At 39.6% G+C, this 18,911-nt stretch overlaps 1 protein-coding gene across 1 annotated transcript in view; it reads right to left on the bottom strand.

The window, feature by feature from the left end:
* Positions 1–18,911, bottom strand: part of CSMD1 (CUB and Sushi multiple domains 1) — a 3,932,590-nt gene that overhangs the window by 3,569,587 nt on the left and 344,092 nt on the right. The window contains exon 3 of the mRNA XM_086925641.1: positions 5,826–5,938. Coding sequence (XP_086781767.1) covers positions 5,826–5,938 — 113 coding nt within the window. The remainder of the gene's footprint in view (positions 1–5,825; positions 5,939–18,911) is intronic.

An 18,911-nucleotide genomic window follows, 5' to 3' on the forward strand; every position in this document is an offset into this window, starting at 1 on the left:
GAATGAATAAGTAACCAAACAAATTAAGTAATTAAACTAATATTAAACAAATAAATAATTATATTTTAAATGAGTGCTTGTGGTCCACGAAGTAGGAAACGGGGAAGCATGCAATAGGGTAGAGCAGCATTGAGGAGAAGCTCTTGTGAGACCTGCAATTGGAAGGGTTTGGTTTTAAGGAACACAACTGATGCACATTCCTGTGGTCTTTTTGACAAGGTGCTCATTGGTCAGCAAAGTATTGGCTTAATTACTCCGTCTCAGTTTAATTTGATTCAATTCTCCTTAGGTTGTTACCCATCATAGGACAATTCAGAAGATGCCCCTCCCTGTGAGTGTGATAACTTTTCAAAACAAGATACCATGCATTTTATGATGTTTTGTGGGTTTTATATTGCCACTAGGAAAAAACATCTGTTACCTGTTTTGAGGGAGGCTGGCTTTATTCAAGTCAGACCCGCATTAATCTACCTCCAGATGTTGGGCAATATTTACATTACTCTTAGCGTTTCCAGCTTTCTAGCGGAAGCTTTTAGAACTAGGAATAAACGTGTACCACTGAACACTTTATTGTAAATATGGTATCGTTTTAACAGATTCTGATTCTATGTGCCAAACAAGATGTAGTACAGTTTAATTATGGCCTGCACTGATTCTGTACATAAATCAATTGTGATTTTAATGTATATGTTTTGTATGTGCCTTTTATGATTTTTTTTTAAATCGAATAAAGTGTACTTTGACTACTCCGTCTCATCATGTATGTGGTCATGCTCTGCTCTGAATAAAGGGGATGGCTGCTATATTAAAGTGCATTTTGCTTATTTTTCTTAATATTTGTCTACTGCAAAGTGGTGCCACACTCTGTCCACATATTGCTGAACGGTGTGATACTCGCTGTACAGATGATTTCCTTGTACTACAGTTTGAGGGTTGTAGGCCAGTTATGTGCTAGTTACCTAATAGCACCTCGCACTGCATCTTACATTGCATCATGTCCGGTCTAGTGTCATTGACAATAATGGCGCATATGCATGCAAGCAGCACAGTATTGCATTTGTACGTGTACGAGTACACGTCTCATGGAATAGCCATAAAGAGCAGGGTCATCTGTGGAGAGCATGTGCTAATTTCCAGATGCTGTGTATGTGAGATTGTTTGTGGCTTGGCAACCTTCAAGTCATTGAAAACCTGCAGAAATGCAGTTCCCTGTAGACAAGTGCATTTGATGCAGTGTGTCTGTGTAAAGTCAAAGAGGATATCAAAATGCACATACACTGATCTTGTTGCTAAATCTACCCACAGCTTTGAAAGAGAGCGAGTTAAACATTGCTCACTGTTTCCAAGATTTTCTCTTAGCTCATACACGAATTCCGAGAAATTATGAAATAAAATAAATTTGTGTTGTTTAAAATGTGTGCACAGACATGTCCTTTGAGTACGCACACATACATGATACTGCACTTGATATTGTGATCAGAACATTTATGACTTCTCAAAACTCTTTCTAGATCAGGCCACAAGATAGTGTAGACCTTCATTTAATAAATTAACTTTACAGAGCTCACCTGCGCTACACGGTGATGGATAGTTCGTAACAAGGCTGGACTGGTCGTACCAGGCATTGGGCGTTTCCCCAGGAGGATTGAAGGAGGGGGGGGGCGGTTTTCTTACTGATGGGGGGGGGCAGTTTTGTAACGGGTAGGGGGCAGACAGGCCAGCAAAATTCTCTCCGCACTAACTTTCATTTCCAGCCTCACTGTATTTTCTATGCATATCGAGACGTTTCAGCAAGCAATAAAAGTGTCAAGGCATCTCTGGTGATTAATCTTCCTGCTTTTGCAGTAGAAGTTTTGACTCATCTAAGGTAGATCAGAAGGTTAATATGCCTGTTGCAAAGAATGTGTAGCACGCACATCACATACGTTTATTTAGTGCATAGCTCCAAAGGTTACTGCTTTTGTAACGGAGATTATTTTTTTACTGTGCAGATCCTAAATTACAATATTAATCTAGCACAACGTGCTATGAACTGTCATCAAAGAGCTGCATGCAAATTGCATGGTACAGGTTAGAAAGTTCTGTGTTACATTTTGAATCCCGAATTTGTGCTTATCCAGTCCAAGCATGCGTAAAAGATTCCTACACCTCGTTGTGCCCTTTGTGCCCTTTGTGTTATGTAATATTATCTATACACCTACATACACACTCATTGTCTCTATGTGTGTTTGATGTACAGTGCTTCTACACCATAATCTGGCATGAGAGGTGCTTTAAAACAAATCAAATACATGTGAGAGAGGGGCAATGAAGAGATGAGGGTCACTCAGGGTTGTATCATGATCAGTAATGTTGGGGGGGTGTCTGCTTCAGATTTTCCAACAATCATGCTGGCATGTAAAGTTAAAATACAGCATATGCCAAGCAGGGTGCATGAGAGGGGCTAAAGGGGGCATGAAAAGGGAGACAAATGTGGATTGGTAGGTGTACGAAGTACTTTCAAAACAGAGAGTGTTTGTTAATTTTTGTCTCTGTGTATGTAAAAATTCCTTGTGAAGCCAATCTTACAAAATCGGCTAGGGCTGCTTTGGGTTTCAAGTCCAGCCCTAGTTCGTAATGATCAAGCCATCATCACTTTGTTTGATTTTGAATTTCATATTCAAGAGTGACTTCACAAAATCTATTTATGTCTCGTTCATAGGTACACTTTAAATAAACTGACTCTTCTTAGTATGTAAATGTTTGGGAATGTTCTCCCAAGAATCAGAACTTAAGCATGTTCCACATTTTTTGTGCATCTGTTGGTATAGCACTATTTCCACTCTTATATTTCCATAACTGCTACATATGTTACATATGTGGGGGTGGTAAAAAAGTATAGATCCATGTATATAAGACATTTGTTTAGCACTGTTGTTACCCATAAATGTATAATTTATCTTACTACTCACAGCAAAATGTATTTTCTGTTCTGCTATTTATGTAGCATCAAGATTACGTTTTGACAAAACAAACTTCCCTTTTCCTATTTATTAGAAATGGAAAAATCCAATGTCTTCAAGCCCAAACGATATTACAGTCAAGGCTCTATACACCTACAAACTTTTTTCATGTCTGATCTTGCCAGGTTACCAAATTTACATCACAATTTATATACAGTGACCCATGGTTCAAAACGCAACACATTCAAAGGAATGTTAGCTCAGCCTATTTATTTGTCAGCAGATTATCATATCATAAAATGGTTATCACAATATTTTAAAAACAATTAATCATCAATGTTATTTAAAATACACATTATACATAATGAGATTTAAAAAACATGCGATGCGTACCTCCCATATTACTTTTACAATCCATCAAGATTATGTCAAACATATGTTACCTAATCAATAATCAGCGGTTTCATAAATGTATAGCACTGTTTTCATCTCACCAACATCATATGAGTAGTGAAAACATAATTACTCATTTGGTTCACCCACTCATAACAAAATGAGTAATGTAGCAAACATTTTAACCTCATTACATTGAAAAAAAGTGGCCCAGAGAAGTCTTTTATCCTGATCGAATTCAAAGAGTGAACTGTGTATCATACTTCAAGTATAAAAGTACATTAATTGAAATATAGCTGAAGCAAAAAATAGGCAGGCAAAGTAATCACAAATGGGAGACAACAGGTTCACAGTTGGAAACCTTGGTGACATACTCTTGCATGTGCCATCAGTTATGGTACTACAAAAATCATGACTTTTAGAGACTTACTAATTCCCAATAGAGGATGGAACTGAGAAAAAGCAATAGAGCGTAAACTCCTTGATTGTGAGAGATACAGGTGGGGCTCAACCCAGCACTTAGTGATATAGGAATCAGTAGTGAAACAAGACCCTTGCAGAATTCATGATGTGGCAATATATCTCTTATAGTTTGAAACTGATGCAAAATTATAGTCCTGTAGGCAGTTTGTTTCCTATTTTTGGGTATGTGTGCCTTATGCAGTTTTCATTCCCTTTTAGCTTAGTGTTCACTTTTTCTTCAGAAACAACAGTGAAACTTGGTGTTTTTAGTTTTACTTTGAAATTATGAATTGTCTTTTCAAACTGTGCCCTAATACATTAAAGCAGGAGCACTATTTCAGAAGCAAGCAGCAGTGGCAATTGCAGAAGGGAATATTTTCTCCTGTACTCTGGTAACGCCCATCTATTATCTCTTACCTCATTGTGTAAACAGTACTTACTATGGTTATTTAGAGAATAGTGGGATAACCCTAAAATTTTGGCAGATGTACGGTCCACCTTATTTAAACTATATACTAACTTATACACCCTAAATAGGGTGGGCTGGACATCAGCCAACTTATGGCAGCTATTCAACATCTGATAAACTCCAAATCACCTGGTAAATATTTATAATGCTGTCTGCTTTGCTTTCTTTACTTGGTATATTAAAAGCACAAAAATCCAAATGTTGCCATGACCTGTTACTCAGAAATACAATGCTTCTGTAAAAAGCCATCTTTACTCTGTTGATAATAATTCTGGCCCATTATATACATGTGTACATTTTTGATTTGTGCTTTTGGATCTTTAGGATAGCAGAAACCAGTGAATCACAACAGGAATCTGAGACTTTGATTAGCAATGTCTACCAAAGCTAAATCACTTCTCTAATGATACAAAAAACATAAATCAACATCTCTGGACACAAATTTTGCTATGGAGGTATATCAAGGGACCATGACTAATAAACAGTAACTTATAGCACAATTTGCATTTCATTGTATAAGGTATAAAACATGGATAGCAGTGATTCATTTCACTTACTACAATATAATTCCCTCGGATTATCTCAAAGCCAGCATGCTTTCTACAACCAGAATCCAAATAAATATCTTCCACACATGAGTACAAATTTCATAGAATCAGTAGGTCCCATATTAATCGAAGTACCACAATATGATTAGTGTATTCTGTTAATATCTGTGCTTTGCATACTGCAACAAGTCAGACATACAAAAAGTGAAATTTGGCACAGACTGTAGCCTGGGAATGGTTACCATATTAGCAAATGCACTTTCGGTAAAAATTGATTTCTCAGTTATCTGTTGACATTTCTGAATACACTCCATGCACAAGTGAAAATATATTTGTATGGATCCCACCTCACTCCTACTGGATGTCTCCTAGTCTGTCTATCACTATAGATATTCAGCAGTAGGCAGGCATGCATGAATAGAACATAGCTTTATCCCTAACCCTTCAGTTTTATGATAGCTGATACAGTTTACTTTAACATCAGTTCACAGTTTCTTCCCATTATGTTTGCATCAAGGAGACACACATTATACCATGGATATATAATTGGTGTTGATAAAATGTTTCCTTCATGCAGTACAAGAAACATTCATGTTGTAGGTAAACTGTACGTGTTCATTTGACTTCAATTGTACCATACTTATTAAAAAAATAGTAACAAAAGTGGGGGTAAAACTATTGGCATGAGGTAAAACATTCATTTTTGGCATCTGACATACATGTTGAACATGTTCCTCTATTCTTTGAACTCACATCAATTTTAAAAAATGAACACCTTAATTGAAATTGTACATAATCTTCAGATGTCAAAATGCCTTCGTTTATCAATACAAACATACCAGCATTAATCAAATTATTTATCATCGAATATGCAGTTCAGAAATTTAGGAATTGATCTATGAGTTTGATAGCATGAAGTTAAAATAAATGTCATTATAATAGAACAATGTCCTTGCATGCCACTCTTATTCCACGTATTTGTTTCTCAAACACATTATAAAAAGTTCTTACCTTCATAAATTGCTTTAAATCCTTGAGCACTTACTGCAAAGTCTGTTGTGAACCAAAGGGTAAGTATAGAATTGGTGCTTACTATAGATGATGGTAGTTGAAATCCAGACAACCTGCATTATAAAAAAACATGTGTTATATCCAATCACGTATGTAAACAGTTCTGCATTTATGAAGCTGTACAATAAACAGTTGCACATAATATATGTATAATGTATCACCACACTACCTTATAAATATTCATTAAAAAGCAAGTCAACGTATTCGTGATCCCCACCTATCCAAAAACAAGTGCACTATAGATGTCATTTAAAAGCAGAGACCTATACAAAGCATAACAATATTTCAGACCTACAGAGTGTTTCAATGTTTCAATGTAAGTTTTCACAGAGTAAGATTTTAACACTCACATATATACTCATGTCGGATTAAAACTACTCTCACATACTCAACCCACAGGAAAGAAGCAAGTTGACTATATCCCATTGCTCATTCCACAGATGAAGTTAGGTTTTCCCAGCACAATTTTCTATAACCAAGGCCAGCCCCTATAACTCGCAAACAAAAAGTCTTATGTGTAACTGCACATCCCAACAGCAGTAAACCCACAAAATTAAGAACCTAAAAAATCCATATCAAGTTTAGTTAAACAGAGATAAGGTCTTCATAACATTTATTTAAAATAGTAAGAATCAAATCAAGGGATTATTTGTTTTAGCAAAAAAAAATATGATACACAATATCAAAAACTGGGGAAGATGGTTGGTAAGTGTGATCCTTTCTAAAAAACAAAAGTGCAAAGCAACGGCCTTATCAAATTTACAGGGCTGACATGGCTTATGAGAAGGTGAAGAGAATACAGAGTGTGTGGTAGTGATGGGGAGCATATTGGAATGGGCAGGCAGGGTGTTTTAGAGTGGCCTATGAGCATAACAGGACACCATGTTTTCTCTTTATTTGAGCAAACTGACAATGGTGGGATTGATTGTGGTTGGCCATACAAAGGTTTAATTTTGCTTTAATGGACAGTTAGGGTAATGGGGCTTAAAGAGGAGAGGACATGTTGTACATTGATTTTGCATGACTACTCTGTCTCTATGAAGCTGTTCCTAATCAGTGAAAAAGGAATTGAATCCATAAACAGAATAAGAGCGTTGCTCTCGTTGTGTATGTGATGCCACTGGGAACCCATTGGTCAACACAACTGTGCTATTGATAAATGCCCATCAATAACATTTTAAATCTTGTACAGAACCCCATGAAATTACCCATTGCTGTCAAGAATAGAAACCAGGAGCAGGCTGTGGTGTAGTAGGTGGAAGAAAAATAACCAACCCTATCATTGATCCTTTGATAGCCTGTGATCCCCTATAAAGATCAATAATGTTTTCAAGATTTTGTGCATCAGTGGATTACTGCTGTGATCCAATCAAACATTCACAGAGCAGTGAAAACCAATGAAAATCTATGGTGCTTATTTATCTGGGCCTGCCTTTGAGTGAACAGGGTAGACTAAGCTCATATTTGTACCACATCCATTGTGTTGTTTTAAGCAGGCTGTTAAAACAGGATTTTTACTGTCACCAATTTAAAATAAACAGCCTGATACATCTAATTTCAACCTGTATTGGCAATCTAAGAAATATTTGGGAATATTGCTTCAATGATGCACACACAGCTTAAGGTTCTAGTAGATCCCGAGGTACATTGTCATATGGCAATACTAGCCATGGCCTCAATCAATTGCATGTTCCTCTGACTCAATGCAGGCGTGATATTTAGTATTCCTTCACTGTTAATATTTATAGAAAAAACAGAAAACTTAAAAACACAAGGTTAAAGCGACACTATAGAGAAGTATGGTAATAAGATCCTGCCTTACATTAAAAATAATATTAATTAGAAATTCACTGACAAAAACAAAGGTTAAAGTAATGTTATAGTCAGGTATGGTAATGAGATATTCAATGAAATCAGCAATAGTTAATTTGATATTATAGTTAGGTATTGGAATAACACAAAAACTAATATTTAAAAAAAAACAAAAACAAGTTGCAATTCACCAGTTATATTTTTCTAAGCTAACAATAACTCGATCCCCACCATGCACTGATTATGACCTCACATATTACATCACTCATTACATGTTCAATGATATGATCGATTGCATCACTGATAACATCGCAAATTATTGTGACAGTTTCCTACAAGCTTTCTAAAAGGAATGTCTTCAGTAAACTACAACTTGACCCAAATTTCCATAAATTCTACATCTTCTGCCCGCCAACAAAACGCATTGCAAAATCTGCAGCTATGTTTATCTTTCTCCTTCCCCCAGGTACCCTATTCCTACATCTGTCAAATTCTCTCTTTGTGCTCCATATGGCCAAACAGATCATTTTCATATCCTTTTACCTTGTCCAACAAGCCTTCCTCCAGAAAATCTTTCCTGCAGTTAAATGTTCATCACTATGCCCCTACACATTTGCTCAAGTCTTCCCATCTCTCCTGCTAAATCTTTTAAAAACCATTTAATGTGTGCTTATGGTCAGTCTTATTCATTCCTGACTGCCAACCACTGAAACATCTTTCCTTCTTGTACCAGGTTCCTCAATTGTCATCTCTTCTTACACAAAGCTCTCAAAGCAATTGTTTTGTTTTTGCTGCATGAACTTCGTCTAACATCCCTGTTTACTTCTTGTCTAATTGCCCACAGCACAAGGATATCTTCCTGGGTGATACTGTGCTTCACATTACTGTACTGATAACATTTAGTACTTCAAATTGCTACTATAATAGTAGACAAGTAGTAATGCACATATATTTAAGATCCCTACTAATTTTATGTTTAGATTTAGTTTCACAGAGATAGATGTTATTAGTGGCTCAAGTACTCTCAGTAGGCGCACACTTATCATAGCTCCTTTGACTGGAAGGAACTGACAGTATTCTACAGACTTCATTGACCAGCGAGTAACAAGGCGAAAGTGGTGGATTCCTTTGTCTCTGTTCTGTTGCTTCTTTAATTCCCATTTCCCAACTATGCTACTGGCCCTCATTTTCCAAATACGTCATCATTGCTAGGGATGGAGAAAAGAGTATTGCTCCCATGGGATCCTGAACACAATGGTAGGGCAACGTGATAGTCAACAACGCCTCAATTAGATTCAATTTCTGTTGTGGGCTATGTACCTCAATTATATTTCTGGGGACCATACACTTTCTATCATTTAGGGGATCGTGGCTTTTATAATTACACACTCTGTGGGGCCCAGCAAGACATCAATTGGTTATAGTCCACATTACTGCATGCATGCTTATGCTAGTCACTTATTTGACATAGGTTTCTCTTGGGGGCTCTGCCATGCCATTACAATCTATTTGATGAGAATGGAAAGCAATCACGGTGACATCATTGTAAATGTAATGCTGCCAAAGAAAAAAAGAAGGCGAAACAAAAGGGAGTGATGGACAGAGCGCTTGAGCCAATCAAACACTCACCCCTAGTCAACTTATCTGTGTTTAATCCATCACCATTCTTTAGCTCACTCAGCCACCCCAATTCAGACATGGCCATATGCAAATCAGTCTGACCCTGTGCCTCATGGGAACAGTCCAGCCCGAACTGCCAAGCCATGTCTTCCCTGGACCGGAAACAAGCCTCCTGGGACCGGTTTCGGATTCATAATCCTCATCAGCCAGGCTATCTTGAATCCAGTGCCAAGTGAGCAAGGGACTCACGTCTGAGCATAACCTGCCAACTTAGGGCGAACAAAAGAAGTCCAGAATAATAATATTATTTCATTACCATCCATGCTGGTTTGTATCTATCTAGTGGAAGACAATTTTCACAAAAGATAAGGCTGCCTTACTCTTTCAGTTTGTGTAGGGTTCTAATATAAACAAAATATCAATTGTCTGGTTCCTTTATCTCAGCAACACGTCAGTTAATGAGATTAAAGTAATTGAAGGGGAAATTAAGGGCGAGTGGCACTTTTTTAACTGAACATTTGTATCGCCAAAAATTCATGATAGATAACATTGTTTCTTTATATTTGTTTCTGCCATTTCAAAGGCACCATCTGGTTCTGGCACAGCTGACCTGTTTAGTTAGTTCTTTGTGCCTGATGTTCATTAATCAGTTTCCAGATTTTGAAAATGATCCCATTTTCTTTACAAAAACCAAGACTCACAAGTCCATTCACTGGCACTGTTTTCTAAACAAATTTAAAAAGCTGGATATTCAGTTAAATAGATTCTCTAGTTTACTGCATCTGATGCACTCCGTTGTGGTGTCAGAATTTCATGCATGAAATATCATTCAACAAAAATATAGTGCTTAAAATACACTTAAAAACTCGCCATATTGGAGTTAATAACAGAAACTACACCCAATGTGGCAATATTTTTCAAAATGATATTTAGGATACGGTTTTCATGTCAGATGACATTCCAACAATATTCTGACATAAGCCAGTCCATTGCTTACGAGCTATGTTTACACATTCCAAATGCTCCCACATTGATATAGATGCATACATACTTAATAGGAAGGTGATACGTTTCATTTTATTCTGACATCAGTTTGTTTAGACTGCTAAAAGACTGTCTATAGGTGTTTTTGTTCATACCCCATGTCAACTCAAGTTGACTATTGGCAGCTTGCCTTGCCGAACTCCTATTTGAAACACATTTTCTCATCCACTCTCTTTTCTGAGGATGATGAGAGTTTCAGGCACATTATGCATGTAAACATACACCACAAATACCGCTGCCGCCATTGGGGACTGCATTGTCCACAATCCTGAGCTCTCCCAGGAGAGAGGAGTCACGCTGTTGGCCTGCGCCTAAAGGCACTCGAGACACCCGCTGCACACAACTATTCTATCCAAACGTTAAAAGAAAGTAAAAAATCACCTGATACAGTCTGTCATATTGAATCGATTTTATTAGAATGCCAGGAAATAGCTGATTCCCAAACAAATTCCTTTATTATGGTAGAAAACATGGCTAGTCACAATACACGCAGAGAGCCCGCTGCTGATCATGATGTAGGGATACCTGACTTATCCTTATACTCTACTTTCCAAATCACAATGCAAAAACACAACTCAATCAAGATGATCCCACGTATGTTATATTCTAATCTGAAAGGAAATACAAAGGGAGTAGTAGAGGAAAAGGAGCCCGACTTGATTGCAAAAAAACTTTAAGACATCTCTTGTGGGCCCGCTCTATTCCCTATGTTGTCCAGGTAGATTGTCACAATAGGTTTGATGTTTTAGAGGCCGATGATTGTGGTGTCAGTGAGTCTAATCCCAGTGAAAGCAGAAGTGCCCATGTAAATGAAATGGCTGTATTAAGGTCCCTGATTGAGTCACTGAAGGCAGAAGTGGTTGCCCTTAGAATGAAGGTTGGGAGTCTCTCCCTAAGGGTCAATGGAGTCAATGGGGGAAATGGGAGTGAACCAAGTCATGGATCCTTAAAAATGCCTCCACTAAATCTGCCCCTTGAGACAGATAGCGCCTCAATGCAATACCAGTTCGGACAGGCTCAGAAACAGTCTCAAGCCTTTCCGTTAAACCCTCCCCACCAATTTTAAGTACCTGCGGAGTCCTCCCTTCTAAATCCCAGGGATGTAAGAGTAACAAACTACACATTTTAGGGAGCACACCATGGGGCGTTAGGATCTAGATACCCAGACAGAGGGGCGGTGACTCCGGACAAAAAATATTTATTCAGTTCTACTCGAGAAGTCCCACATGGTTTGGGGGTAGTAAGGGATGGAGTATATAGAAGGCCGGAGGGCAAGATTAGTCATGACGTAGTCTACCTTACAAATGTTCCAAAGCTCCCAGATAGGGGCTATGAGGACCAGGATTCCCTAATAAATAAGGATACTCATTGGTTTAGGTCACACCGTCACTGCTATTCCTTTATAAGGGATAACATTAGATGTGCCAGTAGACTGAACAACCCGGGAGCAGTAAATGATACAATTTTAGTCAGATTTTTTGACAAAGACATGGTATCTTGGCTTTTGTCAATTGACTCTCCTACCATTGCCCCCCAAACATTACTATTCAGATCCGTTACCAATCTCCATCTAATGATGGAGCTACCACACATAGATCACAGAGGGAAGAACTATACTCTGGCCCAGGTTGGACAAACAGTAGGCAACGCTGACCGAAGCCGGATGGCGTCTTGTTACCCGAACCTAGACAGGATTTTTTGTCTCATCCTCCAAACTCCCATCTACTAAATGCCCTAATATGTACTACTGAATCATGCGCTGTGGCCAAAGCCCCAAATGAAATGTATGCCATCACTCAGAATACTCGTTCTATTGAAGTAGGGTCTTCTCCATCAATGCTTCTCAGAATGGTGTACTTTTATAGACACTTTTGACAAAATTCTGGTGCAGAAAACCTGAAGCTTATACACCCCCCACAGAAGTGGTTATTCTGCCCTTGCCATCGCTGCTACCAGGATGATGCAGGTACATCCCAAGGGAGGTCTGATAGTTTGGTTATAGAATGCAGTACGGAGTAAAATTAAGCAACTTCATGTAGACTCATAGGACATTTTGGCTCTTGAGCTGTCCCTATCTAGTGTTTGGAAGGGGAAATTATTTTATCTTTATAACAGGGTGGACTCATCTGGGTAGGAAACTGAGACTCTCTGTATGTTGGACAATGCTCTATTCAAGTATTTAGATAACATCCCCACTATGGAGGCTGGTGACTTTAATTGTACTTTTGAGCCCCTCGCTTTAACTGCCCCAGATATGACAGGAGAGTGGGAAAGGGAATGGATAATCCCACCACTAATTCTACCCAATGTTAAATACACGAAGAGAGGTGGTCAACTGCTTTAACGCTCCAGCTTGACCTACTAGCGACAAATGGGAGAACCTGATCAGATCCAAATAGGGCACATATGTATAACAGACTAAGGGCCAGATGTAGGACACCAAATACTGGTCAGTAGCGGTCGATTTCAGGCATTACCGACCGGTATTTGGTTTTAGATATGTAGGGGGCCTTAACATCTACAGAATCGGTAAATATACCGAATCGGTAAAATACCGAATTGGTAAATTTACTGAATCAGTAAATCTAGATGTAGGTGGCACGGAAAACAGTGCCACAGGCCCTTAGGAATTCATTATTTACCACAAAATAATATTTTATGGTAAATTACGAATTCCAGTGTACATGCACCATGTACACCTGCGCCATGTGGCACACAGACATGCCCTAAGGGCATGTATGTGTGTCATATTGCACACAAGCCAGAATCAGGGGTGCAACAGGATGTCAAAGTGACACCCTGTCCCCCTTGAGAATTTGGTAATTTTACTGAATCCGTATTTACCGATTCAGTAATTGACATTGATTCCTATGGGCCTCAAGGCCCATAGGAATCAATAGCAATTACCGAATCGGTAAATACCGATTCGGTAATTACCGAATCATACCGATTCGGTAAAAATTACCAAATTATTTCCTACATCTCATTTACCGAATCTAGAATACCGAATTTGTAAAATTCGGTATTCTAGAGTCGGTAAATGAGATTTACCTACATCGGGCCCTAAATCATACTAGTAGAACAGACTAATGTTTAATGACTCCTAACTTATGGTCTGTACTTGATGCTATGAAAGTGGAAAATAAACTTGAAAGAGATCATAGTGCACTTGCACTTTCTCTATCTGTGTTAGGTAATACACAATTCATCCAAAATGGCCATTGTGACCTGGGAGTGCTATCAATCACAAATAACCAGCTGTCGGTTAAGTGGGGCAGGATAGAAAAGCATCTGGAAGTGCTAGACTTAGTCAAGAAAAAAGCATAAGATCTAACAGAGTATCTAGCTAAAATCCCTAGTAAAGATGTTGTTAAGAATTTATGTTTATGCCACGAGCATCTCTTTGACGAAGTTAGGGAATTGCTTAGTCGGCCTGTAATAGCACCGGGAAGTGGTAGCCACTGTACTGGCATAAAGCAAAATTCTTCAAGCTCCTGGTTCAATCAGGATTGTAGAAGGTCCAAGGAAGAGCTTATTAGTGCTCTAAAGTGCAAGGTGCACCCTGAGATTGTGACTTGCAGAGACAAGTATAGGTGGGCCATTACCACTGCCAAAAAGGAGTGGGAGAGTTCGCTATGGCTAACTTTACACATAGCATTAAATGATAAAGATCAAAAGACTTTTTGGGGAGAGGCAACTTACTGACTTTAGGGAGAGAAACCATTGTTGGAATTTAACATACAGCGGATGGCTTATTTTGGGTCCCTCAATGCAAAAGATAGTCACATTAGTGGTGAGATGGGTGTTTTTTCAACTGGGGGGTGAGCGGGGACTTAGAGCCCATGAGCTTTTCTATGGCAGAAACAGATTTGGCGATTTCATCTTGTTCCCTAGCATGTGCCCCTGGCCCAGACAAAATCGCCAATGACTTGTATAAAGAGGATACATTTCTATGGGGTTCAAACATAAATGTGTTATCAAATTTGATCCTGTCTGGAGCACCTATACCATTATTGTGGCAGGGTGCGGAAATTGTACCCATCTACAAGAAAGGTGACAAAACTAAGCCATCGAGCTACAGGCCGATAAGTTTAATTGACTCTCTCTAAAAGATCTTTTGTAAACTAGTTTAAGGGAGGCTCCAAGATTGGATGATAGAATTCCATGTTTTAAGTTATTTTCAAGCGGGCTTTTGGTCTAAAATTTGCACCTTAGACCAGGTTTTCGTTTAATTTGTATCTATTGAAAGGAAGTGGACATAAAAGGGGGAAAACTATATGTGGCCTTTGTTGACTTGCACACAGTTTTTCATTCAGTGCCCCGGGCCAAGCTGTGGACAGAATTGGGCCTGCCTCCAAATCTTTTAGACATTTTAATTAGACTGCACACCTCCAATACAGCCCAGGTTAGGTGGGGCCCCAACAACGAAGTAACAGCCACCTTCGCCATAAATCGTGGAGTGAGCAAGGTTGTGTGGTGGCGCCCACTCTTTTTACTCTTTTTATAAATGGGATTATTGATTTTCTGAACAGGGATGGTTGCGATGCCCCGAAAATAAATATTAGAAGAGGACCCGCCCTGGTATTTGCGGATGACACTCTTTTAATCTCTAAATCTTCCCAGGGTCTCCAACAACTATTAAATGATTTTATTCAGTTTTGTAATGACAGGGGCTGTTTTTAAATGAGGGAAAAACTAAGTATGTTATTTTTAACAAGAGAGGGACAAAACATTCTAGCAGATCCAAGTAAATGTTTTTGAATATGTAGGAATTTGTGTAACCCCATCAGTAAACTTGGACGCTCATAAGGAAAAGGCCAAGTTACATCAAATCTTTCAATGCAACCATATTAGTAAGAACCATAGTAAAACAGTGTCACGACAGATAGCTCCTGACCTTGAAATTTATAACTCTAAGGTACCTGGGAGCATATTGTATGGTGTGGAGCTGTGGGGGATAGGAAACATATCGCCTCTAATAGTTGTGAAAAATCGTTTCTTAAGATCTTTGGTTGACCTACCCCCTTTCACCCATCTCAAACCTTTGTACATGGATCTGGCACACAGACAACTAAATCACAAGGTAACTTACAGATTGATAATGTTTTAGTTTAGGTTGTGGACTGTAGAAGAGCTTGAGTCTAACCGTGATACCTTGTTAAACCTCCTAAGATTCCCAAAGGCATCTACAAGTAACTGGTTTACCACCCTACAAAGCTCTAGCAAAACTGGGTTTGGATGCCTTTTGGTCAAACCAGGAAAGCATGAGGCAAATGTCAAGAGTGAGAATGAAAGAACAGCTTTGGGAATCTATTTTAATAGAAAATCTTACTGTTGCAGAATCCACTCCAACCAAAGACTTTCTCCAATTTAAATTTTCTCTGCGTTTTAAGCCAACCATGGACAAAATTGTTCTGCCAATGGCACAGAAACTTTTTCTGCAGTTCTGTTACAAATCTCTTCCCACTAAACTGTTTTGCTCAAAATGGTCCAGCTGTAATGATTTGGTTGATCTGTGCCCTGCATGTCAAGGAAGTCCAGACTCCATAGTCCATTTATTCTTTTTGTGCCCGAGCTACCAGTCCCTGAGAAAAAATGGATTGTCCCACTATGTTTTCTAGCAGGACGGGGGGCATTACTTAGATGTCCTTAGATTCTTGTGCACTGTCATTCACCAATCCACTGTTTTTGGTATTGCTAGTTTTTGGCATGCCCTTTGGACTAGACATAGGAAAATTTGCATGGGAGATTCCTTATTTTAATAAGTGCGGCTTGACTTGAATTTTATAAAACTGTTTACCACAAGCACTTTAACTTCTATTATACATTTGGCTGCTTTTGCACGTTGCGCTTTTCAATTGTTCTTGGGGCCCTCTTGTCTTGAATTTGTATAAATGTTCAATAGATGTTTTTCTTAACTCCTTCACTGCGCCCGTTGGCCAATGGCTATCGTGAGCACTACATCCGTTGTACTGCGCTTGTCCGTTGGCCGACGCAGCTCCGCCCACATAATCAACCCGCTGCGGAATTCGCGCCGCGGTTAAGCGGTTAACTTTTACCTTTTTTAATGGCATTGCTGGTGTGTGTCTTTTAAAGGAAAAACTACCTGTGCTGTATACTTTTTAGGATCTGTGTGATCGTAATGTAGTTTGTTGATTATGGTAAACATACGTATGAAGCAATCGATTTCACAACGGCCATGAACGGACAAAAATTCTACTGGTAGTTTACATGCAAAAAATACTAAAGTATTGATATGAGCTGAGGCTGGGAACACAAATTGGCCAAAAATATAATGTCATTGCTGTTTCCTTAAGGAAAAAACTCCACTTTCATTAGCTTGAACTGAGAAGAACCGAAAGTACAATACAGTTAATGAAATGAATAATCTAAAGATTCAACTGATGTAACAGCACAAATCCAAAATCTAGAAAAGGAAGAAAAACGCAAAATGAGGTGAAATGATAACATACAAACAAACAAAATAAACTTTTCCTTAAACGTAATAATCATCTAAACAAGTAGTCGTCATCAGTAGACTTCGAAGCAATGTTCAGAAGTTCTGGTCTGCACAGTAACCTCTAACGTGTAACCAATTAGCTCTAGTCATGTACTGTTAGCACAGGAACTCCTAACGAATGTTAAAGGTCTTCTAACAATGTGGAACCTGAAATACAAGCTTTGGCTTCATTTTTAAAGTAATTTTCATAAAGCATGTCACAAAGCTCCACGTGATTTCACGCTATGTTATTCAATAATATAGCGTGAGGTCTGAGAAATGCCTTTGTTGGGCCTGAATCTGGGAGTTACGGCTAATATCAACTAGCAAATAAGTGGAAAGTGTGAACAGTATAGCTTTTTGCACACTGGAATATTTTATCAATAATAAATCAATAATTTGCGGGTCCTGAAGAACTCTCAGGATATAGAAAAGGTGGCATTCGAATAGAGTTGGAGACAGAAATATCTTACTGGTACGCATGGATGTTCTCCTCCAGCCCAGAAAGAATCAGTTCGTCAAGCTTGCGATCAAGTTCATAGCTATGTCAACAGCCTAAAGTTTGGTAAAATGAACACCTGCATTTTAAAGCCGTAACTATGTGCTGCTGAAGGCACTTTCGGACCCATCTTTGAAGTGGAGCTTGGAGGCGCACTGGCAGGGAAATGGAGCTCTCGAGAGTCGAGCACTGAGAGTCGAGATATCAGGAAGCAGAAAAAGAGCAGAGGGCAATATCAACACCAGCCAACGTCAGCGTTTCTCCTTCACCTACCGCTCCCCACTGCTACTCACCGTTCATCCCAGGAGGCAGGCGTGGATATGGATGATGAGGCACCAGGAGGGGCTAAGAGTAGGGAGCAGGGGAAGCATGTAAGGCCAAGCGACAGGAGCCCATGAGGCCGAGTCGAGAGCTGCAAAGTCCAGGGGTTAACATCAAGCCAGTGTCAGTTGCCCTTCCTCCCCCACTGCTCTCTACAGGCTCTCCCAGCTCTCCCTACAGTTGCTGGCTCCCATCCACCTATGTTCCCTTCAGCACCTGCCACGTCTTATTTCTATTGGTCCCTTGATCACCTCCGACTGCTGGCCTCCCCCCTTCTTGTCCACCTTCTTCTTTTCACCTGCAGTTTGTAAGACTGCGGACTGCTGAGCACCGGATCTACCTGAGCACTGGACCCACCTTGAAAGCGATAGGTTGGAAACGAGCTATTCAGCAGATCGAGTGGAGGAGCCAGGGGTCTGTGGAGTTGAGGCAAGAGAAAGTGAAGCAGGGCGAGGGGGAGGTGAGAGCAAATTGACCCAACCGTAACAAATGTGGTGAGTGGGCCCCCCCCAGGTGAGATGCAGAAGTTGGCTGAATGGGGTAACAGTTCTCCGCAGAAACCGCCAAGCCAGGACTCGGTGCGGCTTGTGTATACCACATACCCCTCTCCCCCGCTCTTTCAGGCCTGTGCATTCAATGTACATATTTGGAGTCCAATGGATACCAGTGGGCATTAGTAGACATTTTAGAATGGTAGAAGGGTGAGGAAGTATGGTGCCCCTATTGGTCTAGGCAGCCCTAAACCCAAGATATTGCTTTACACTCTCTGGAGCATCCTGCGGGTCAATACAAATTGACATTGGGCTCTAAGCCAAGATGTCTCTTGCAGTGATAAGACTTGTAAAGCACAACAGCTTTACAACTGTGCCTTCAGCAGGATTCGGGTTAACTACCAGCTGCCTGACACAGACTGTGTGCTGAAGTAGAAGGCATTTGAACCCTTGAGCTGAGCTTGTGGTCTAAAACCCATAAATCAATAGGCCCAGATATTGCAACAGACATCGCCAGCCAAGAATGATGAATCACAGTGCACTGCTTCTTCAGGCCCAGGTGCAGCAGCTGCCACATAAATCAGCAGAGAGACATATCAGTAAACGGGGGCAACCACAAGTCCAGAAGATGCTTGACAGTAATGCTGGCATAGTCTTAAGTCCGATAAATGAGGAAGTTACCTTGGCCGTGGAATACCTCCATAGAGGAAGCGCCTCAACCCCGTTAACTAGAAGAATGG

Source organism: Lissotriton vulgaris, chromosome 6 (assembly GCF_964263255.1).
Source record: "Lissotriton vulgaris chromosome 6, aLisVul1.2, whole genome shotgun sequence".
NCBI lineage: Eukaryota > Metazoa > Chordata > Amphibia > Caudata > Salamandridae > Lissotriton > Lissotriton vulgaris.